We start from the raw sequence: 24158 nt of genomic DNA, 5'->3' as shown, positions 1-24158 counted from the left end.
GGGTGTTGTAGTGCATAATGCATTCTGAGATATTTTTTTTTCCTCTCTTCCATTCACTTTTACCTTAAAAATATTTTTATAAGTCTGGGGAATTGACACCATCCTTCAGAGCTTTATGGTCTGGTGAGCTGTGTATAGACTGGCTGTTCCCAGTGTTGTGGGCTATGGGTCTGAGGAATGGAAGGTACCCCCGTAGTATCTGCAATTGGGGTGTACATGGGCCTCTGGGTGGGGTTCATGTAAGTGAATGTAGAATAGAGGCTGGAACTCTGGCTGGCAGCATGGCTGTAGTAAGTATTGGAGCTCTGATGGTCTGTGTAGTCATACTGGGAGCGAGTGATGGTCGGGTAAGAAGAGCCATAGTGCTGGAGATTGAAGGAACTGTAGCTGATCTGCTGAGGTGAATGCTGCTGTTGGTCAGTGTAATGGCTGGGACTGAGCTGCTCGGTCTTAATATGTGTCCTCTGTTGAGGCTGACCTGGTTCACTACTCAGGGTGGTGAGTGTGTGCTGCTGCGGCGGTGGGGGTGGTGGTTGTGGCTGAGCTTGGGAGGGTGGCTGCTGAGAAGGCGGTGGTGGCTGCTGCTGCTGCTTGGACATCCAGACATGCCCAGTGCCTGCTGGGGTAGCTGTGGTGCTACTGATCCCGTAGCTGCCTGTGTAGGTGACTTGGCCAGGCTGGCCATGGGTGACTGGAACTCCTGGGTGGCCATTGGGTGGGAGATACTGGTCAAACTCATTAACATCAAAAGTCTCAATGTTAGAGATGACATCACTGCTGAGTTCCCCAATGTCCACGTCTCGGAAGTCAATATGGGGTGGCTGTCTTCCTCCTTCTTGCAGTGGGCGACCTTCCCGCTTCAGGTCCTGCTTACCAGGCTGGACATCTGTTTTAGGAGTGGTAGGAGGAGTAGGTGGCCCTTGAGACTGCCCTGTAAAGAATACAAAGGAGATAGTAGCTGTTACAAAGGGAACAGGTTCTCTTTGATGCCTTTGAAGTCACATGGCAAGCAAGCCACACCTGGGGCTCTTTCCTTTCTGATAACAGGCACAGCCAGAGAGCCATAAAGCTCCCACCAGCGGCCACTTTTAATGAGCAGAAGGTGTTGCATGGCAGTGATAACTTAGCTAAAGATTAACTATGGCTGGATGCAAAGGAGACAATGGAGAGCTTGCCAATAAGAATGAAGTACCAATGCAGATTGTTGCATGTAGTTGAAAACTGGCTGCTTTATAAGGCCACAATAATAGATGTTTATAGTTTATGAGGGGTGGTAATACACCAAGATGAAAACTAAGACCAGTACTACTGGTGGAATGGCTTAGCAAAAGCAATGAATTTGATATTGAAATATTTGAGGACGACCTACAGCTATCTAATTCCCATGGGTTTGATGTGTAATATTATTTGAAGACCTTGCTTGTAGGTACACAAAAGCTATTGCTTTTTCCCGATAGCCATCTAGCTCTTTTGTGTTTCCTTGACAAACTGCTCCAGAAAAGCAACAAACTGTTAACTTATCTGATAGTCTTCTTCAGAAGACTTGTCTACATGGGATGATCTTCCTCATCTTCTACAAGGAGGGGAAGATGGCACACTCACCAGAATGCTCTCCAGGTGAATGTACTTCACTCATGCTGGATGAAGACTGGGGCGAATCTGCCTGCAGGGCCTTGAAGATAGCATTTGGAGAGATGTGGGTCTGCTCCGATCCTTCTTCTTGCTCAGCCTGTCCGTTCTTCACTGACTTTCTCCTTCGTGGCTGGTACTTGTAGTCTGGATGGTCTTTTTTATGTTGCACTCTCAAGCGTTCAGCCTCCTCCACAAATGGGCGTTTCTCGCTCTCATTCAATAACCTAAGCAATTAAGCAAAGCCATGCATTGGCTGATTAAGTTCTACCCAAAGCTTAAGCTTCCTGATTTTACTACTTAGAGCACCTTTGCTTTGCTAGAAATTTACTCTAGATTCTGCTGCTGCACCCCTAGGCCAGCATCCCTGCAGGCAGCTGTCAGAAGCCCCAAACTTGGGTAAAATGAACTTCTGATAATGCAGAGGACAAAACATAAGGTGTATAAAATCCACCACAAAATGGCAGGCATCAGGAAAGGCAACCTTTAGCATTCTGTTATTCCCGCATAACCCTCTGGGTAGAAACACACTGCAAAACTTCTCCAAAGCCTCTTGAAGGAAAAAAAAAAGATTCGGACCACTCCTTTCATTTTTTCTCAGCAATTCTTTCCATCACTCTGGGGCCCTACTCTCTTTCCCATAAGAAAGAAGACCCAAGACAGCACTCAAACGCTGTGTAGACACATGCACATAAGCACCTTCAGCCACAGCTCAGATACCAGGATACCTCTAGGCATTTGGGGAAATTAACATCTAAACTCACCCCAAACTTTCTGCGGCCACAAAAGTGGCTCCCTTAGCCCTTTTTTTTGCAAGTCATTAGCTTATGCTTCAGCCAGCTGACTCACTTTCTCTTCTCTCCTGCCTCCCCACCCCACGTCTCTCTTGCTAGTCATCCTTCTGTGCCAACTTCTTATTGGTTGGCACTTGCTAATTCGTGCCAATCATCATTACACCCAAGATGTGCTGCTCCTGTTTTTCTCCAGAGAAGGGCTCAAGTTATGTCAAGGGCTTAACTTTTGTCATTTTGTTTTTCAACAGGTAGGCCAAATATCTAAACAGAGACGACTGACTTGCTGGACACACACAACGAGCTTTTCAGAATATTCTTCCTATCTCTTAAGGAATATTTTTTTATACCTGTTCAGGGATATAAAAAGCCAGGCTTTGGTGAAAGCCTTGACCTTGTCGTCTTTCTAACGAGATTCCACAATGTTCTTGTCTAAAGCATTCCCATCTTTTCCCTCAGTGGTTTCTCTTCTAACGCAGGGCTCTCTCATTCCATCTTTGTCCCTCCGCTCCGGCCCCTAAACTCAAACTCGACTGGAGGAGGAGGAGAAGGCAAGGTTTTTCGCCCCAGATCCCCTTTTCGGGGGGGAAAAAAAAGCGAGTCTCCGGGCAAAGCCCAGCGAACTCCATCTGTGCGCCCAAGTGCTCGCCGCCTTCCTGCCCAGTTCCAGTCTCCTGCCGCCGCACTAAAAAAGTTGGCCTGCTGCGCTTCAAGCCACGCGCGATTTCGGCCCTTGCTCCTTGCAAGGCATGCATTCCCTCGTGGATCCCAAGCCGTGCCCAGCCAGCCGCCGTAACGCTGCTCCTTCCCTTCGCCCTCGCTCTTCTCGGCCCCTCCCGCGCACGGCCGGGCGAGTCTGCAAGCCTTCGCGCCCTTTTCTTCTGGGAGCAGCCCCGAGCCGCTTCCTTCTCCTCGGCTGCCCTCGCCCACCCGGGCGCCCCAGCCTGGCTTTTTTTTAAAAAAAAATCCCATTTATATCCCGCCCTTCTCCGAAGACTCAGGGCGGCTTACAATCTAAGAAGCACAAATCAATGTGCTTAGCAATAGCCTTCATTCTATGTATATGCCTGCTTATTAGGGCTTTCACACACACCCCAGCGGCATTATTACAAAGTCAGCTTAATTGCCCCCAACAATCTGGGTCCTCATTTTAACTACCTCGGAAGGATGGAAGGCTGAGTCAACCTTGAGCCTGGTGGGACGCGAACCTGCACTAATTGCACTAATTTTCTCCCCCCCCCCCCCGCCGCCGCCCCTTTTACCTCCAGAGTTTCCCCAGCGTCTTGCTCAGCTCGGCGTTGTGCAGGTGGGGATACTGGTCCGCCAGCTTCCTGCGAGCCGCTTGAGCCCACACCATAAAGGCGTTCATGGGGCGCTTGACGTGGGGCTTGTTCTTACTGGATCCGTTCACCCGGACGGGCATGGGCACCAGGGTCCAGTCGTAGCCCTTGAGGACCTGGCTGACGGCTTCTCGGATGCACACCGGGAACTTGTCCTCGTCGCTCTCTTTCTTCAGGTCCGGGTCGCTCTTGGGGAAGGTGTTCTCTTGGGGTCTCGTGTTCTCGGTGTCCGAGCCGGAGCCCGAAGGGCAGGGAGACCCCGCGGAATCCTCCGACATGGTCGGGCTGGGAGCGCCAGACAGACACTTTTCCTGCTCTTCGGTCATCTTCACGAAGGGGTCGAGGAGATTCATGCGAGAAAAGGGGGGGGTGGGGAAAGCCAAAATATGAGCGGGGGGGGGAAATAATAATAATAATAAAAATATATATATATCGAGGCGGAGGGGAGAGAGGGGTGGGGAGGAGAACGGGGAAGGGGGCTTAAGCAAGCGGCAAGAGCGGCGCCTACTTTACGGACAGCTGGGAAGGAGGCGAGGAAAAACCCCCGCACGCGCCCAGGCCGAGCGTCTCTTTCGCTCGCTCGCTCGCGCCCGCGCCCGCGCGCAAAGCCGCGTCTTTTTGCAGAAACTCGGCTGCCGGGCGCGCTGCTCCGAAGTCGTCGCTTGAGGAAAACGGATCTCAAGAAACGGACATGTGGACGAGCTGCCGCTCCCGTCCGCGGAAGCTTGGAAGCGGAGCTGGCTGAGACCGGCGGGCGAAGTTGAAAAGAGTCGGAGGGGAAAAAATTTTTTTGTTGTTGTTGTTTTGTTTTCCACCTCTTTCGGAAAAGAAGGGAGACGAATTCCTCAGCTCGCTGGAGGGAGGGGGGGAGTAAAGCAAAGAGTCGTAAGGCTCCCCGGATCGCCTGCTTAATACTCAACTTCGGCTCTGCTAACGCTCCCTGCGACTCTCTTTAATAAATACTTCTGCCTCTGCTATTTCGCCGTAGAAACGCCAATGGCAGCCCTTGCTGAGAAGGGCTGGCACGCCGTTGATTGGCTGAAAAAGTTTTTTCCTCCCTCTGGAGAGGGAGGGGGGCGCCGAGGCGGAGGGAGGGAGGGAGGGAGGGGGGGGGAAGAAAGGAAAAGTTGGTCGCACGCTGCCGTTGGGTCTTTGTACTTCCAACTGTTGCGAGACCTCCGAGTAAATTTCTCCTTGCCTTTTTCCACCGATTGAAGTAGATCTCTGGGGTTGCTTGCGGGGGGGGGGGGGAAGGAAGGGCTTGACATCCCTAACACGCGCATCGCTTCAACTAAAACGGAGCGGCAAATCCCACTCTCCCGTTTGCTCGGAGAAAGAACTTAGTTCGTTCTGTCTCTCACCCTTCTCTTCCTCTTCCTCCTCCTCCTCCTCCTCCTCCCCCCCCCGTCAGTGTGTTGTGATTCACTTCTCCTATGGGAGGGTTTTGTTTTGATTTTGCTCGTCTTAATGCTTCGCTCGTGCTGAAAAGTTTCAAGGCGAAGAAGGAGCCGACGCGCTAAGCTGCCGTTCGCGGGACAGGAGGGGCTATGGTGATGGTCGGGGGGGCGGCGTGAGAGGAAGAAAATCGAGCTAGGGGCTTCTTAAGTAAGGCGACGTTTTTTCTAGTCGTTTAGCGTAACCTTTTAATCAAGCGGTTAGCATTTAAAGCCGCCTATCCCGCTTTGTGCAAGTAAGGTTAATGCCCCCCCCTTTTTAAACTGTTTAAATGACAGCTCAATCTTCCCTTAATGATGTTATCAAAAACGTTCTCTTATATGACAAGACTTCCCTTTCAGACTGTGTCGACGAAGCATTTGTAAAGTAAAAAAAATAGCAGGTATATCTAAGGTTAGACTTCTGATTTAACGTGGGAATTAACCTTCCTTTGGATGCAGTAGGACTGAGTTAAACGGCACAGAGCGCGCACGGCAAGCTTTTATGAAATGGGAACAGAATACGCTTGCAAAGGGGGATATATAATAATCAGAGATGCAGTTATTTCTTCTTTAAGCTAAGTCTTTTCTATTGAAGATCTGAGTTTGCTTGTTGAACGTCTTGACAAACTTCAGACCTATGTATATCTCTCTCCTACTCTTCCCACTCACCTCCTTCCCTAAGAGAGGCGAAATTTTTACTAAATTAGTTTTAAAAGCGTCCATAGTCGTCGCTGATTTCAGAGGTTCCTTACTGAATGGGTATCAGTACTGCGTGAATTTGTGAGCTTTTAAAATTAAGGTTTAATTCCCGGAATCTCGAGTCATTTTTAATGTTTGCGGGGGGGGGAGGGGGACAGTGCTTTCCGTTCCTTTTTCTTCTAAAATTAATTGAGGCAGAGGAGGAAAAGTATGCCAATGAACAGACGATTAAGTTGTCAGTGCAGCGTCCGGGGAAAGTGAGGCGGAAGAGTAAAACCAAGCAGTCAAGATGGCTAGAAAGAAACCGGGTGCACTGAGTGATGTATTGGCCTCTTGATATAATCGCCCCTTCATCGAGAGACAACGTGGGCATCCTCCGCAAAGGCAAGGTCTTTTAGGGAGCCCGTCGGCGACGGGCGCTTCCCGCATTGTCAGTTCTTTAAATCATTAGCTGTCATGTTGCCTGGGAGGACAGGCGCCTTCCCTTGGCTTGGCTTGCGCTTTTTCCACTCTCCCTTCAGTCTCGTTTTTTTTCTTCTTCTTGGCATTTAACAGTTATTTCTATACAGTAAACAAATCACCTTTGCGGCAGATAAAGTGTAATTCCCACTTCCATCCAGAGGGGGCGCCATAGGCTCAGAAACTAACCGCCTTTATGCTTTTAAAGTTAAAAGATGTCTCTTGAAGGTTGTTTAAAAAGCGCGCACACGCACACTCGTACGCATGCAGAGCACGCCCCCCCCCTCCCGCGAACACTAAAACTCGGATTAAGTCTGGCGATTTCATCAGTCAGTATTTTCCTTTGCCTCGTTTGTGATTCAAGGATGAAATTAATGAAATATGCTGATGAAATCTCATTAAAGTCAATGCAAATGATAAACCTATCAAAGGACTTTAGAATAACAGGGCAGTGTTTTCAAAGAGATCTACAAAGGTGGCAGTGGCGCTTATGCGGAGAGCGGACCTCTTCCCCCTCGTTATACTACTTCAAATCATTTCTCCGCTTCCACCTCCCAGAATTTTTCCAGGTGTGTAACAACTGCTTCTTTTGCATTATCATCCAATTACCACGCACCCGCCTTACAATTAAGGCTACAACGTAGGTATGCGCAATATTGATGCACAATCGCGCATCAGTAGGAAACATGGGAGACACGCAGGGTCCCCGGTGAAGACGGCCGTACTTAACCTCGGAGTAAATCTCAGTGAAGAAACTGGGGAAATGATTTTAACGAAACGCAGCGCAATAATAAGGTGGAAAATGTTTGGCTGACCTCGGTGGGTCTCATTTGCCAGATTAGATGGTGAAGTGTCACATAGTTTAATGAAGAGAAGGACGAGGGGGGACATGATAGCAGTATTCCAATATCTCAGGGGCTGCCACAAAGAAGAGGGAGTCAAGCTATTCTCCAAAACACCTGAAGGCAGGACAAGAAGCAACGGATGGAAACTAATCAAGGAGGGAAGCAACCTAGAACTAAGGAGAAACTTCCTGACAGACAGAACAATTAACCAGTGGAACAACCTGCCTCCAGAAGCTGTGAATGCTCCAACATTGGAAGTTTTTAAGAAGAGACTGGACAGCCATTTGTCCGAAATGGTATAGGGGTTCCTGTCTGAGCAGGGTGTTGGACTAGATGACCTCCAAGGTCCCTTCCATCATCATTATCATCATCATCATCATCATATTATTATTATTATTATTATTATTATTATTATTATTATTATTATTATTATTATTATTATTATTATTATTATTATTATTATTATTATTATTATGTGTGTGTCTCCCCGAATTATTTAAAAGAAAGACATTTTTAAAATCCAATCCCTATCGGTTGCCAAAAGATGCTTATGCATTCTCCCTATCTCAGTGCGCAAAGTGAGGCGAGGGTGAAAGGAATACGCGCAGCCATTTCCCCTAATGGGGAGAGAAGAGGGCGAAGGAACGGTTGAGCAACTGTCTGTCCGCAATTTGATCTTAAGTTTCTCCCAGCCTGAATCAACCGGGGGACGTTTCAACCGGACTTTCCTCAAGAGGAATGCTCCGTTTCGAGACGCGGCACTTAAATTGAGATTGTCCTGGTTAGCTAATCCGTTTCACAGACTGCAGAGGTCGGTTTCTTAGGTGCATTTATTTTTTTTAAAAAAAATTAAAAGTCGTTTCAACGATGGTATGATTAGACTATCACAGTTACCATTGTAATAGGATCGTCATTAACATCAAAACAGGGAAATATGAGATTGCCCTGTTTGAGCGTCCTGTCCGCTTTTTTGATCTGCGCTCAGCTCTTCGCTCAATGTCCAAACTGGGGCGAGAGTTTACGTAAGTTCCGAGTTTAAAGGGAAAAAAAAATCTCCGTAAAAGGGGGCTGCTCCTTGCAAAGCATTGACTCCGCGGCCTTTCTGATGAATCCGCGCGCAGTTCCAACTCCCAGTTGTCTGCACCGTAACTAGGTTTCTCCTTTTCCCTCCACCCCCTGTAGCTTTTGTGCTGCTAGGTCGTTCCCAAAGGCCACTTGTATTTAGGAGAATCTTGTGTTTTTATCTCACCACGGACTGAATGATCCTAATACCCGATTGGATATTCTAGATGGGAAAAAATGTTTTAAAAGGATTGAGGTACAGAATATAAATTGTGAGAGCTGTTTCTTTAACCACCACGCCAATATAGTAGTGTCTCCCCGCCCCCAATATATTTAACAATAATTAGCGGGTAGGGAGAGTTAACCGATCAATAAGGGGTTAGCCGAGGAAAGGGGGAAGCTTTCACAAGGGGGGGGAGAAACACCCATGAAATGAATCTATCGCTTTGTATATTTTTTTTGCAACATTTCACTCCCTAGTTCAGTGGGAAATAAATGATCTCTTTGGCACCATATTTGCCAGCGATTAATTATTGCATTCGGTTTAAATCTTAGCCTCTCTTAGTTCCCAATGGCATTTAGGACTAACTCTCTTGCTTTGTTATGAGTCTGGGGCACAAACACTTTCCTTTAACGGAGAAGATGGTTGTGAGACTGGAAGCAACAATTATTGTTCAGGGTTTCTTCGGCGGGGCAAAAAGCTTCACTTTTGTCAAACTAAAAACATTTCTTTCGTCTTTTCCCCATCCTCCAGAAAACAAAACGGGGAAAAAAATCAGACTTTGCCGAAAATTAAGAGATCGGGAAAACCAGGTGGCTTTGCACGTTTATGTCGAATAGGCAGGAATAAACAAAACAAAACAAAACGTTTAGTTGGATGACGTTATGAGAAGCAATCAACTAAGTAAAGCTAACATTCTTCGTTCTAAAATATCAATTGCCCCAAAGCAGAAACGATATTATCGTGATCACATCTCCATCCCTGACTATGGATCTATATTTGTACCCACCCATAAACTTCATTTTAATAAGATTGAGGGATAATAATAACAATAAAAATGGGTGTTGGAACCATACCCTATATACCAATTCGATATATAGAGAGAGGACCTGTCGACCGTGCCCATTATCAGTGCTTTATATTTGGATTTCCCCATGGGTGTGGAGATTGATCGCAACGGCTGTTCTCTTTTGATTCTCCCACTTTTATTCCCATGTTTTTTTAAAGCCAGTTTGGAAATAAGGGACAAGTATCAAGAGTTTTCTGAGAAGTTGCATTTCAAAAAAAGCGGCGCGGGGGGAAGGAGGGGGGGGGGAGGCGGGCGGCTTTATCCTCGACCGCGTTGCTACCCTAAAGTTTTCGGAGCGCTTCTCTGCCGAGCTACCGGGGGTCGAGAGGGATGGTTAGGACCCCCCTCCGGGTGCAGATCAGGCGAACCAAGGTCCAAGCGGGTCGCTGTCGCTAGAGGCAAACCCGACACCGTTTTGGTGTGTGTGTGTGTGTGTGGCGGGGGGGTCCCTGCGAAGTGCTACAAGTTCGCATCCCGGGCTACGTTACGAGCTCGTTTCTGGAGCTACTTGCAGGATTTGCAAGTCCAGCAGCCTCCTCCCTCACCGCCGCCCCCCCCCCCCGCCTCCGCCGCCTCCTTCCCTCCCCCGCCATTCCCAAAAACTTTTTTTGCAAGGCGTCCCGCTCTTCGCCTTGGGCGCGCCGAGCGTTCGGGCCCCCGAGCTGCTGTTTGCAAAGCGTGATGTCACCCGCAAACCTGCGGTGACGAAGCGGCGAGAAGGTTTGAAGCAAAAGAGAGCCAGCCGGCCGGCCGGCGCTGGCGAAAGGAGGGGTGTGTGTGTGTGTGCAGGGGGGGGGGGGACACAGCCGCGAAGAGAGGCGCGAGGAAAGTTTTTGGTGGGGCGATGCCGGTGGGGAAGCTGGGGTCTCTCTGAGCCGCCGCGGAAGGAAACCTGATTTTTCTAAAGACTGTAGTAGCCAACTGCTCTCGAGCCATCAAAGGCAAGAGACACCCCCCCAGCCCCCACACCACCACCACTCCCCTCTATTTTAGAGGCGCGCTGGAAGCCTTTTCGAAACACACGCACACACGCAGGGCACACAATGGGGAGAGGACCCTGGATTTTGCTTTAAGCCCATCTCGCCTAACTAATGAATTTCACCGGCCGCCAACCCCGCCAACCCCCGACGACACGCCGGAGATGAAATAATATCCTTTTATTTCCTCTGGTGTTTTCCAAACCGTGTAAATCCACTTTTAAATAAAATATATGATAGGGATATTTTTTGTTTGTTTGTTTATTGGAAAAGCTCACCTTTAATCCGTTAAATCGCTTTTTTTTTATCAAAGGCATTTTACCCATGTCAGTTTCTTTTATAATGTTTTATTTATTATTCCACCCACCCACCCACCTACCCCAGGGAAGATCCCTAGAAATACTGGAGGGAGATTCAAAGGCTGTGATTGACTTGTGCACAGAGGAAAGTTTTTAAGTGTTTCCAAGAAGGGGATACTATTTCTATTAGATACTTTTAATAGTTCCAAATTAAGAAGGTTACAGAAGAGGAATATGTTGTACATCCTAATCTCCCTCGTTCCCCTGTTTCTGAAGAAGAAGAAGAAGAAGAAGGGCAGATATTTGCTCCAGTTTCTCTGAAAAAAGGAGCAAGAGCTAAAACCTTTCTTGAAACTAAGGAACTACTGTTAGGCTTTTCACAGTTGACACCATTATAAACAGAACCGACTCCAGTTTTAGTAGGCAGTGGCAAGAAGTTCAGCCTTATATCTTGCCAGCCATCAGAGAGATAGACAGTGAGTGAGCAAGTGCTCTTTGTGCTTTGCTAGAGTGAAGAAAATTTGGCTGCCTGGTGTTGCTAGACTTATAGAAATTACCTATTATATAGAATGATTTCTTTTTATGAGATGTTGCTCATCCTTTGTTTGGCTGAGCTTCAGGTAGAGTTCCTTCCTTAAGTTCAGCTCTAGCTAATCAAAAGGGTAAAGACACCTTTTACATCTGGTGACTGATATGTTGTGTATAGTATGCTTAAGTGTGTGTTATGCATGTGTACACTTTGAGAGCAAGCAACTAAATTTCATTTTTAATGTGTGCCATTGTGCCCACAGTAAAAAATGACAATGAAGATTATCTATCTAATTGTGGGAGAAATCAAAGGGTGATCAAAGAGACATCAGAAATCAACTGACCTCTGGATGACGGGCAGCAAGCTGCCAACAGTTTTTGACTACCCATAGTTTAACATTTAATAGTTAATAGGAATTTAATTGAAGGAATAATTTTAAAATTGATATTAAAAAAACAACTTTGCAATGCTTTATGTTCACTGTCATCCCCCTATTCCTGACTTTTCCCCTCCCCCCTGTTTTAAATGGTTGTCTTTGACCAGGCCTGGCTTTAATAGCTATTTCGAGAGATTAGTGTTCAAATTCTGAATCAAGAGCAATGATTTCTTTGACCACCATCTCTATAATAAGCCTATTGGTGGAGTAGGGTGAGCCATTGACTCATCTGCCTTCTGTTGTTGTTCCATTTAACTTTACTTGGAGTTTAACTTGGAGTTTCTACCTGGTTTTGATTAACGGGCTAGTGCAACTAGCCTGTGCAACTTTGTCCACTTCTGATTTAAAGTTGCAAGTTCCACTATGTGAAGTATTTGTTTCCCATCCATTTTGGCTACTTGTCCTGCAAGGCCTGAATGTCTAGCCCAGTCATAATATTCATTACCACAAGTTTGACAATATAGCAAAAGTGATTTTTTTTGTTTAGTTTACATTTTGGTGTAGAAATTAGGGAGTAATGATTTATGGTTACCCAATTTGTTCATGTACATGCACATATACATATATGCATGTGTGCCTATCTATGCAATACATACTATGTTTAGGTATTCTCAAAAGCTGCCCAAGGAGGCAGATTCTGAATGTAAGAAAATTAGCAAAGTGGAATAATTTAGGATTTTGAATTTACTTACAGAAGTAAATTATTCTATAAGAAATTCTAGTATGCAACAGTTAACACCTATAAAAGCCTACTTGTGGAAATTATTTCTTTGATGCATTTTCTTCGCCATTTTGGCAGTTTAAGATATGATTAGCTTTAAAAAGATTAAGAAAGACTTTTACTTTAATAATTTCACTAAGATGATGAATCGCATGCTAAACATTTTACTACTGTTGCACTGAAAGATATTTAATTTGCATTGGAGTATAATTACAATTTCCAACCACTTGTAATCCCATTAATATTATGCTTCTAAAAGCCTGATCCTCTTATTACCTTTTTCTATATTTATTTTTAAGAAATATAAATGTTGCATTTCTGTGGACATATAATGATATACAAATAAAACAATAAGTTTTATGTTTCTTGATTTTATACATTTAGAGAAAAGAGTCACAATTCTTGATTTATTCTTTAAAAAACACTACTTTGTATTGCAATCCCCCAATTTGTTAATCTCCAAAATTCCCAGCCATGTTGGGAAGTGTGCTTTCTATGCATAATATCAATCCCCCAAATCATTGTACTACTTGTTTCGTTATATTCAATAAATGTTTTTGTATTATATTAAATAAGAATATATTTTTAAAACCTCTCTTTTAAAATTAAAGATAAAATTTAATAACAGGATATAGTTACATATTTATTATAATATCTCTTCCACAATACCACAGTATGGCTACCAATTTGTTTGCACTTCTGCAAAAGTATGATTTTTGAGATATTGAAAAAAGCACAACATTAGTTAATTCAAAAGAAACAACTTCACCATTTACTGGTAAACGACTGCATTACATTTAAATGTTTTTTCTTGGAAAAATTATGAAATAATCCTGTACTCGCTTACCTGGGAGAAATCTCCCTTGATCTCTGAAGGAATTTACTTGTGAGTTAAGTTCTTTCTGTGAGGAGGGATCTCAGCATGAAACAGACATAGCCAGTAGAATGGTAAATAAAGAGCTAGTGAGGGATTTTTAATCAACTTCTTGTAAGCAAATGAGAACTCCCGTAAGACTGATGTGTAAGAGTTATAACATCACACTGATTCTATCATAAAACTTTCTTATTGAGGATTTTTGAACAGTTCTAATGCCTTTTTGTCGGAGTGTATAGGAGCTGTACATTATCTGAATGGTTTAAAGGATATCTAGAACAGGAAAATGATCAGACATTGAGATAAAGCAACATGCTTTCTCTAGCATTTCTTGTTTTTACATGCGATGGCAATATGCACTGTGAAACTGAATAGCTAACTTATAGAGGTTTAGTAAAATTTGTGTATTGGTTTATCCTATTTTCTGAAGCTTTCCTGCTTATAAATATGACTTAACTGAATTTGTGCCATAAAACGATGAATTGGATAGAACAAATAGACAACATTGATTCTTTATATATTGTTCTAAAACTGAAGTAAAAGGAAATCACTCATTTTTTATGAGTGTCTTTGCTGGATCTGGAACTATGTTTCTTGAAACAAGGGATTATAGTGTACCCTATCATAATTGTCTTTAGCTATAGTAGTCTCAGCCAGGAGTCTTGAGGACTTCTTGATGAGCAGAAGAGACTGGGGATTTTATGATGGAATTTAGTGAAGGGAGGAACAAGTCAAAAGGCAATTTAAGGTGATAACAAGAACTTGCTAGTTGCTAGGCATGATTGTTTTCTTACCAGAAGAATACACTAAACCAAATGTACCTGTTGCAATGCAGGTTTGATTCCTTACTGGAGGAGAAGAAGAAAGGAAGGAGGCCTTTCTTCTTTATGTCTCATCCAGAAAGGTGGAAGAGCCCACAATTCTTGCGCAGAAGCCCAGCATAATGAGCCTCGTGAGAAGAACAGGGAACAAAAAGTTATCTAGAAACAGAGAAAATAGGGAAAGGGTACCCACAGGTTAAAAAGATGTCACCAAGAATGATAGGATGCTTGAAAGAGTCCTAAAAGAGAAATAGAAAAGACTCTTAGGAAGCTCATAAGGAGAGGGAAGAAGATATTTTGGAAAGAGCCATGCAAACCTCATCTGGAGGGATTTAAATTAAACTTGCGCAGGAGAAAAAAAATAAGTCCTGGATCTTAGGAATGTGGTTGCATGTGATAAGGAAGTATGAAACAGGAAATGGTATCAGAAATCCTCAAAACGTGATAGTGAAAACAATAACATTGCCAGTCTCCAATGTTTGTAAACAAATGCCCAGAGAACAAATGGGGTGGGAGTGGGGGACTAAAAGTCCTAATATGGAAAAAAATGTGTTAGTTATCGTACAAAAATGATAATTATCACATAAGATAATGGGATGAGAGTCAGGATTAGAAAGTAGAGTTGAAGAATACAACCTATTCAAAAGAAACAGATCCAGCGAAAAGGGACGGGTTGAGAAACCCCCATACCTGAAGAAATATATATATATCTTCTCACTTCCTCCTTTAAGATTAAAATGAGTAGGAAACAAGAGGGACATTAATGTGAGAACTTACTACAGACAGTTATCCAGGCAGAACACGAGGACGATAAATGCCTTTTAAAACCAATTGTCAAGTTCTTAAAAGCACAAGGTACAGCAGTAATGGGAGACTTCAACCAACTTGATGGAAAACTAACTGAGCCAAGCATGGAAGGCTAAAAAAAATCTGATCTCTCTTGCTATCAACTTCATTTTGCAGAAGTGGAAGAAATAAAAAGTCAGTAATTCTGGATTTTATCCTGAACAAGAAATACTGGAAGATAGACATCTTGGAGAAAAGCAACAACTTCATGGAGGACTTCAAGACAACAAGGTCAGAAGCAATTGATGAGGTTACCTAGTTGGGTAATAAAACATCCGCAAACAAACCGCCAAGTTCGGAGAGCACCAAAGATGCCACTAACTGAGATTAGTTAGTCAAGTATCTCAGCCTTCAGGAAGACTGAATTTATTGACTTCAGGTGCAGTGTAGATATTCTATTGTTACAATTTCTTAAATCATAAGTTAAAAGGAGAAGAGATCCTGGAAAAAAATGAGAAAATCTTCAAGATGTCTGTGTGGATGAATAAAGAGCTTAATAGATGAACACAAATGGAAATTAGGAAGGCTACAATTTTAAATGAGGTTAATGTGGAGAGGAAAGCAATTTAAGAAGAAAAGCTTGGATAGGGCATATTAATAAAATAAATCTGAAGGAACATTTTTTTTTCTTAGAGAGGTTTAATAATTTAATAATTTAATAATTTAATTTGTATACCGCCCTTCTCCCGAAGGACTCAGGGCGGTGAACAGGGCAATACAAATAAAAAACAGGATACAAAAATTAAAAAGTGATTAAACAACTATGCCCGTAGTAATTGATACATATTAAAAATTGAAACTAATTATAAAAAACCCAACCCCATCCTGTCAGACCAGGCCAGCTTGTTCAAAAAAGAAGGTTTTGAGATCGCGCCGGAAGGAGCGAAGGTCGGGGGCCATCCGGAGCTCGACCGGTAAGCGGTTCCATAGGTCTGGCACGCCCACAGAGAACGCTCTCCCCCTGGGGGCCACCAATTGGCATTCTTTGATCGGAGACACCCTGAGGAGGCCCTCTCTGAGGTTATAAGATATTTTACAATTGGTCTATCACTCTAGATTGGATTGCTAAAATGAATAATATATTTTTTTAAAAAACTTTTAAAATATAAGAAGGTTGTATCTTTTTTTCATATGTAGTAGCATTATAAAACCTAATAATATCAGAAAATGATTTATTAAAGAATGGAACAAATTCTGAAAGTTACAATCCCATTGCAACCTCAGATTTTCTTACTAAATTTCACTAAACACATATCCCTTCAAAATATACTGAATTGGCATTGTAGCAGCTGCGGGAATTCTATACACTTTTCCAATAAAAATGCTTTGATTCTGTCTTTGGAAGAATGGTTAATTAAATTGTGGAAGTATGTTTTGATGTATAGAATAACTTTGTATTTGAAAAGTAAATCCAATATAGCATTTAATTTTAATTGGAAGCCATTCTTGGACTGTAATTTTATACTTGGAATTGCACCATATCCAAAATCTGGATTTTAAAGTGCATGTCTTAATTTGCTATAATATCCATAGCATTAATTCAATGCATTATTTACTATTTTATAGGCTGAAAGATGAGTGGTTTAAATGAATAAATAAAATAAAGCTCTTCCTCACATGATCCAGGAAATGAAAAAAAGAAAAACAGTTCAGAATTGTTAAAATATGGAAAGAACCCACATCGCAATCTTATATAAATGTGTGTATCGAGGAACAGATGAATTATATTCCAGGTTTATGAAAGACCTGGTAAAAGTGATCTTAGAACTGCTGCTTGTAATCACTGAAAACCCTTGGAAAACTTGGGAACTGCAGAAATGAAGGGAAGAGCACATGTGCTTTTAATATTCAAAAAGGAGAAAAAGGCTGCTAGTGGTGGGGGGGCTCTAGAAGAGCTCAAACAAATTAATCTGATGCCTGTCCTGTGCAAAAATAGATAATCAAGCAGTATGAGAAAATACAGGAGAATATTTGTAGCTCAGGGTTATAACGAGGGGTCCTTGGAGATCTCTGAGCTTGGTTATTTTCTTGCAGACATTTCATTACCCAAACTAAGTACACTATGATGATGGGAATAGTGCACAACCAAACTCAGAGAGCACAACCAAGGGACCCTCAATATGAGGGGGGGGGGGAAACACTTGCCATTCCCAGGAACTAGCATGTATTTCTGAAGAACAAATATGGACCTTGGCCTTCCTTTATTTCAGGGGTCCTCAAACGTGGCCACTTTAAGACTTGTGGACTTCAACTCTCTGAGAATTCCCCAGCCAGCCATCTGGCTGAGGAATTCTGGAATTGAAGTCCACAAGTCTTAAAGTGGCCAGGTTTGAGGACCCCTGCTTTATTTCTTAGCAAATGACAAGCTAATTAGTGCGGTCAACAAAGGTACTATACAGCTAAGTACTGGGTTAACAACCGCAGTTGATCCCAACATTTTTGTTGTTAAGCAAGGCAGGTGCCCCATTTTAAGACCTGCTAAGCAAATCCCTGCAGTTTTTAAGTGAATCATTTGTTAAATGAACCTGGTTCTTCCCCCATTGACTTTGCTTATTGAAAGCTGGCTAGGATGGTTGCAAATGATCAGATTACCTGGGGACAGTGCCACCATCATAAATACATGCCAGTTGCCATCTCTTGAATTTTGATCACCTGGCCATGGGGATGCTGCGATGGTCGTAAGTGTGAAAAAAATCAATCATAAGTCATTGTTATAATTTCAAACAGTCACTAAATGAATGGTTATAAGTCGAGGACTACCTGTGGTGTTTCCCTCTCATGATATCCTTGTGGGACAAGAAAGAGAAATGCAGCTAAATACTACTAGCTCAGACGCAAAGGGTGCTAGTAAATAGTTCTGCATTATTTTGGAATGAAATATTTGGTGAAATCCCCACCAAATCCCCATCCTTGACTCACTGCTATTCAGCACCTTTATAAATGGAATGGAGGATGAAATGGAAGGGATGCTAAGAGTACCAGTGTACTGCCAGCAGAACATGAGCCATCCTTGTGATGCAACAGCTGGAAAGGACAATGCACTCCTGGCTTGCATTAACCAAATCATTGCATTTGGTTCACCAGAGGCAATCATTCCATTATACTTGCTGCTGGCTAGACCGTATTTTGGAGTGCTATGTCAATGGATATGGAGAAGCTGGAGTGAATTCAAAGAAAAGCTACAAGGATGATAGAAGATCTGGAACTCGTTCCTATGAAGAATTATGAAAGGAGTTTGGCTTTTTATAACAATAAAGACTGAGTGGGATGGGATGGGGTGACAGAGATTTACAAATATATAATAGTCCCAGCAGTGCTTTTTTTGTAAAAGAAAAAGGTGCCGGAACTCACACATGTTATGTAACCCGCCTTGCCTATCCTACAAGGTTCCATCCAAAAAAGGTGCCGGAACTCCGTTCTGAGCGTTCTATGAGAAAAAAAGCCCTGAGTCCCAGTAAACTGAGATTCTGTCAAAGTGATGAAATGTGTGCCATGATGTTGTGACACAAGCTTTGCCTTTTATATGTCTGTATCTACCATCATGGCTTACACACAAAAGGAGTTTGCATTATAATATGATGCACATTTGGTCACTTTCCCTGTAGAGGTCCATGTGAAACACTGCGATGGGCAAGAAGTTGTGTTCTGTGTTGAAACTGAAAGCAGGTAATGGACCAATGGCCAAATTAAAAGAAAGGAGCTTAAGGCTGAAGGACTTTTGTAAGCTATTAAATAGTGGAGCCATCTTCCTGGAATAGTCGTTGACTTCCCAACTGCTGACAGTAGTTTAATGGGGACTGGGTGGCCACTTTTCAGAGACATTTTAATGGATTTCTGCCCTGTAACAGGAGTACTGGACTTTGACTTTAAATATCCCTTCCAACTAATAAATTCATTCTAATCCAGTTTGCTACAATTTATTTTTTTTTAGAATGAAAAGTTGACTTTAAGCTACCATGCAGTTAAAATTCTTCAATGAAAATTTAGGGTGCCAAACAGTGCCTCAGTGAATGTTTAAAAAAGTTCAAGTATATAGGTGTGAAATTCTGTCAATCCCCCACCCTATACAAACTCTTTAATTTTTCCCCGTTAAAACATGCTTAAAATGTTTGTTTAAATATTTTCCCCGCTTTGTTGATCTTATTATTTCCCACAATTCCCATTTAGGGCATTTTGGCCAGTGTTCTAAGATGTAAACTACGATGCCAAGCAAACATCTTGACCATGCTTTCTACCCTGAATGAGTAGTGAATCCAAAGCACATTGTAGAAAGGGAGAAGTACAATATTTTTCTTAATATTCATCACATTGGATTTTTTTTTTTGCTTAAAAAATACATGCATACAATCACTTGCCTTCCTTCCTTCCTTCCTTCCTTCCTTCCTTCCTTCCTTCCTTCCTTCCTTCCTTCCTTCCTTCCTTCCCCATGGACGTTTTGGAAACAAAAAGTAAAAGATAGGTTTGTGAGCAGAAGCAGGCAGATGCTTTGAACTATAGCCTTCATTATCTTTGCACTGGAAATGTTGGCTTAGCCTAACAGCAGTTGAACAGCAAAGCATCTGGAAAATATTGGCTTATTTCTAATCCATTTTACTTTCCATTTAGGCATATTGAAATTATTCTGATAAGAATGTGTGAATTCATCACATTCAAAATAGCCTGACAATGAAATAGCAGATTTATTAAACAAAGATGACTGTGTAACATTCAGGGAGGATAATCAAACTCACGTTGAACACTTTTATTTTCCTTTCGTTTAGATAAAATCAATGGATTATCAAAGCATTCAACTGAAACTGGATTATATTTCCTATTGCCATTTGTGTTGGAACAATCTGATAAAGCTCTGCCTGGTTTTAGGTGTATTGGAGGTCCAGTGAGTGTGTTCACATGTGCACACAGAGTCTGGGCAGGAGCTTCCTTAGCCAGCAAGGACCTTTAGACACAAAATTATCTGAATAGCTTATGTTCTGGCGGAGTCCTCAGCACTGGGCTTTACAACAAACAGGAAAACTTTCTTTTTCCAAAGCCCTATTGATTCCAGTGCATTTTTTTTCACAATAAAAAAAAATTCTAAGGAATTTTGATTGTTTGATTCAAAAGGGAGAATTTATTTATAAGCAATCAATACCTCTGCAGCTACATGACTGAATAATTTCATTGCAGTTGCTGAGTTGAAAGATACTCAGTTTTACTGTTTAAATCTTGTTGGTTCCTTTCCCCCCAAAAGAGCTTAATCAGGTTTAAATCTTGCTGGAGAATGGAGAAGGGTGGGTGGGAGGTTGTTACAACAGTCTTCAACCTTGTTGATTTCAACATGATGTTCACAAAAATTTTATTGGTTTGAAGGGGGGGAGGTCCCTGACTTTCAAAGTATTTAATTACTTTCCCGTTATGGCTGATTATCGCATAAACTCTTAATAGTCTCACATAGTAAGTGTATATTGGAAAAGCTGAAACTATAATTTATCTTCCCTGACTTTCCTTTTTTTTACTAGTTCAGTCATAGTATAATTTTTTATTTAGCTTTACTGTGTTTATTTTCAGAATTCTATTGGAGTCTATCATATAGACTTTTTCAATATTCATGCTTGAATAGGTAAGGACAAATTTTATGTATATCTACTGAATCTTATGGAATTCAGGGGCACTTAAATTGCAGATAAGTGATTTAAGTCTTAAGTACACTGATTCCTCTCTGTACAAGAAATTACTACAATCTCTCAACACAAGCAATTACCAGCGGTTTCAAAATTAAATTATGTTAGCAATGTTGTAAACCAGTCTATTTTACATTATACTATTATTATTGCTCCCAGTGTTGATTTTTCTTATACTTTTGCAAGCAGCTGTTAAATTATGACATGTACGTCAAAGCTAACATCCTGTGAAAATTATATATGATGTTTCATAGCAGAGATAAATAAATGACAGTAAGTTAAAGCTAGCCATATTCTGTTTAGAAACCAGGCTCGTGTTAAATTACTGCCAGGGAACCGTTCAAATTACATGGCCAAGTGATGGCTTGCGAGAAATCCATCAGAACTGGAAGAGAGAATAGAACAGCCATTCTCTCTACCTGTTTGTGTAGTTTCTTGCTAATGCAGGACAAGCCAGACTGTTTATTTGCAGAAGTAAAGTTGTGGAAATATACTTGCAGAGTGTAATATGGATAGCACGTGTTCCTATGAGCTACCTGAAGTCTGTGTCCTAATCGCTTGCAGATGTCTCTGGGTCATTGATTTCCTATGGGCCAAAGAGCACCCCCCCTTCCCTCCCCTTCTAGCCCTTCAAATTAGAAAGAAAGAAATAAAGAGAAAGAAAGAAAAAAATATAGAAAGAAAAAAGAAAAAGAAAGAGAGAAAGAAAGAAAGAGAAAGAAAGAAAGAATTTACTTCTCAAACTTGTAAAATAGTTCACCTGAGTTGTTTCAAAATAGTGCCCCAAATATCGAATCATTTGGATAATCTTAACTGCCAGGTCCACAATCATTTGAAATAATGATTTATTTCAGAAATAGAAAAATCTGTTCAGAGATTGCTTGAAGTTTGCTCAAGGTGGGGAGTTTGTTTACACATGGAAAAGTTGTTTTAAAAACTCAGATTTGCTTTACTCCATAATATATACAGATTGTCAAGTATATGGCTACGTACGAGTGTAAGCAGAGATACAAATTTATATGCCACTGCTATTAATGTACTACCGGTTTGTATGCAATAACTTATTCATTAATTCTAGATGATAGCACCCATACAGTCCATGATAAAAATGCTTGCCTTTCCCTGGATGACTGATGAAATTAATCAAAATCTCCAGGGAAAGTCTATAACAGGCAGCATAATAAAATTAGGATATGCCTAATCAAAAACACTAATTAAAAGAAATATCTGAAAATGAGATACCAATAGAAACTACTATTGCAGTTTAGCATGGTAAACCAATCAACCAGTCCGTGGTTTGATAAACTGCCTGGAACTGAGTCTTTCGCTTTACAGATTAGTTTATCTGGGGTCTTCCTCCAAAAAGTTGCAAATGGCATACACAATTTTTAACCCTCATCCCTATTTAATTGTCAGAACAAAGTGGTAGAGTAGGCTAGACAAAAAAAAAAAAAAAACCCAAGACTGGCTGAGATTCCTTACTTGGGGTTTGAGTGAGGATGTCAACGGAGACTTGACCCTTTGCTGATGTCCCAGCAACCACACCAGTCTTGGTTGAAAGATACACAAAACTCTCTGGTGATGTTTAGAAACATGTTGATATTGCATAAGACTAGTTTTAATACTGACTTGGGTTTATCTCTTTGTGGCAGAATATAGAATCAGATTGGAATGGTTTGCAATAGAGAATATAGGAACTCATTTTGTTAAAGACCAAGTCTCAGTTGTGCACTGTACACCTGTGTGGTGAGATGGCAAGTGTTTTAATTCTGCCTCTGCTGGCATAGATCATGTCCCTCAGAGCAGTAGATGTTTGTGAGCATATATGATAAACCCAAAGCCCTTGCAGACTGCTTGTGTACACATCCATGCCCATAAGTGGGAAATAAAAATATACTGCTCAAAAAAATAAAGGGAACACTTAAACAACACAATGTACTGTATTTAATAGTAGGATGTCTTATCTTGTGTTCCCTTTATTTTTTTGAGCAGTATATGAGTGTACAGTTGTGGAGAGTAAGTCCCAGCAGTGCTGCAGGCAGACAACCTGCTGTGCTCTAAAAATTTGAGTTGTGACTGTCACAGTCCCTTGCCCTTAGCCGTATGGACTGCTATTGTTGGAAAGCTCAAAACATCTGGAGCACCCTAGTTTTCCTTCTCTTGACTTAGACTGGGCCCAAGTCACACATTCCCTCAGTATTTTAGAAGAAGATGTAGAGACAGCAGTGATCTGAATGTAGAATTAATAATGGCCTTCTAATTCATAATTTACCATACACTAAATTTGAGCTGCATTTCTATTCTTTCCAATTTCATAACATTTACAATTGTAGCTGCAGATATCTCTGATATACATGAGCTCACATGCGCATATATATTCACCAACATATATTTGCTCGGCTATGTCCTTCATGCCATCTGATGTTTTAATAGGTGGAGAATATTATTCAAACAAAAGGAACAAATATCTCCAAATAATGGCAGGGAACAAAAGCAGCAATGATATCATTGCAGCTTTGATCAAAGGAGGTCTCTTTTGCAAAAACATGCACATTTATTCCTATGGCTTGGGGGCTATCCCAAATCCTAGGATAATCAAACATGGGTTTACCTAAGAAGTTTGCACAGTCAAGTTCAGATAAATAATATTTTGGCACGATCATGGTTTCTACCCGGTTTTATTGTGTCAGATGTTGCAGATACTTGTCCTAGACATAATTCTGAGATGGAATATTCTTATATCATAAATTCATTTTATCTGTTATGAAAATTGCAGGTTGCTTAAAATATGATAATTATAAATATAAATGTGGTATATGATGCTATATAACACCAGAGGATAGAAATATTTTAAAGAGGGGGGCATAGATTCAGAAAGAAAAAAAATATAAAACCTTAACGAGGGTTCAAAACAATTCACATATATATATATTATTTATTTATTTTATTTTATTTTATTTTATTTTATTTTATTTTATTTTAATTCCATTTATATCCCGCCCTTCTCCGAAGACTCAGGGTGGCTTACAAGCTTAGCAGTAGCCTTCATTCTATGTATATGCCTGCTTATTAGGGCTTTCATGCACCCCCCAAGCGGCATTATTACAAAGTCAGCTTAATTGCCCCCAACAATCTGAATACCAAAATGGTACAGTGACTACCAGATTGTTATTCCTGCGCTGCAGAAGAGCGGTGATTGACTAGAAACATCCATATAATTTGTAGGTTGGAGAGCTGAATTGGGATTTCAAGGACTGCGGCTTTCATATTGAGAGCTCCAACACAAAACCGTTCTAGATCTACACAAATCTTCCAACAAGATGTTTACCTCATGGTCCCAGAGGAACATATTAAGGGGAAAAATGTGCTGCCACCCTCAAGACATTTTTAGATGAAAGATCTTTATGAACGAAGGAATGAAAAAAGGGATAGAAATTGCACCCAGGATGGGGAAACCTACCTTGACAAGGAGGACTATCGGCTTTGCTCTTGTAATTAGGAAGCTGGGCTGCCTAAATGCCTGTCTGACAAGAAGGGTCTGATGGAGGCGTTCCTGCATGCTGTGTTTTAAAACATGCTTCGAAACTACTTGGGATTATTCCCTCACAAAGCTGTCCCCCAGGTAGTTAACATTCACCAAAATATTGATGACAGTCACCTTTCC

General features: G+C 41.7%; 1 protein-coding gene across 2 annotated transcripts; it reads right to left on the bottom strand.

Annotated features, from left to right (window-relative positions):
• Window positions 1-24158, bottom strand: SOX9 (SRY-box transcription factor 9). Of its 2 annotated transcripts, XM_081320921.1 has the most exons (4): window positions 23955-24158; window positions 3683-4086; window positions 1603-1856; window positions 1-931 (listed from the first exon to the last, which is right to left on the bottom strand). In XM_081320921.1, the coding sequence occupies exons 1-4, from the start codon at window positions 24051-24053 to the stop codon at window positions 114-116; spliced, it is 1575 nt and encodes a 524-aa protein (XP_081177047.1). In that variant the 5' UTR covers window positions 24054-24158; the 3' UTR covers window positions 1-113. The 2 variants fall into 2 exon arrangements, with proteins under 2 accessions (XP_081177047.1, XP_081177048.1); XM_081320922.1 differs by lacking the exon at window positions 23955-24158 and having other exon boundaries at window positions 3683-4700.

The sequence above is a fragment of the Vipera berus genome (assembly GCF_964194415.1).
Source record: "Vipera berus genome assembly, chromosome: 2".
Classification (NCBI taxonomy): domain Eukaryota; kingdom Metazoa; phylum Chordata; class Lepidosauria; order Squamata; family Viperidae; genus Vipera; species Vipera berus.
The sequence above is the reverse complement of the archived record's forward strand: the minus strand, read 5'-3'. Positions and strand labels throughout refer to the sequence as shown.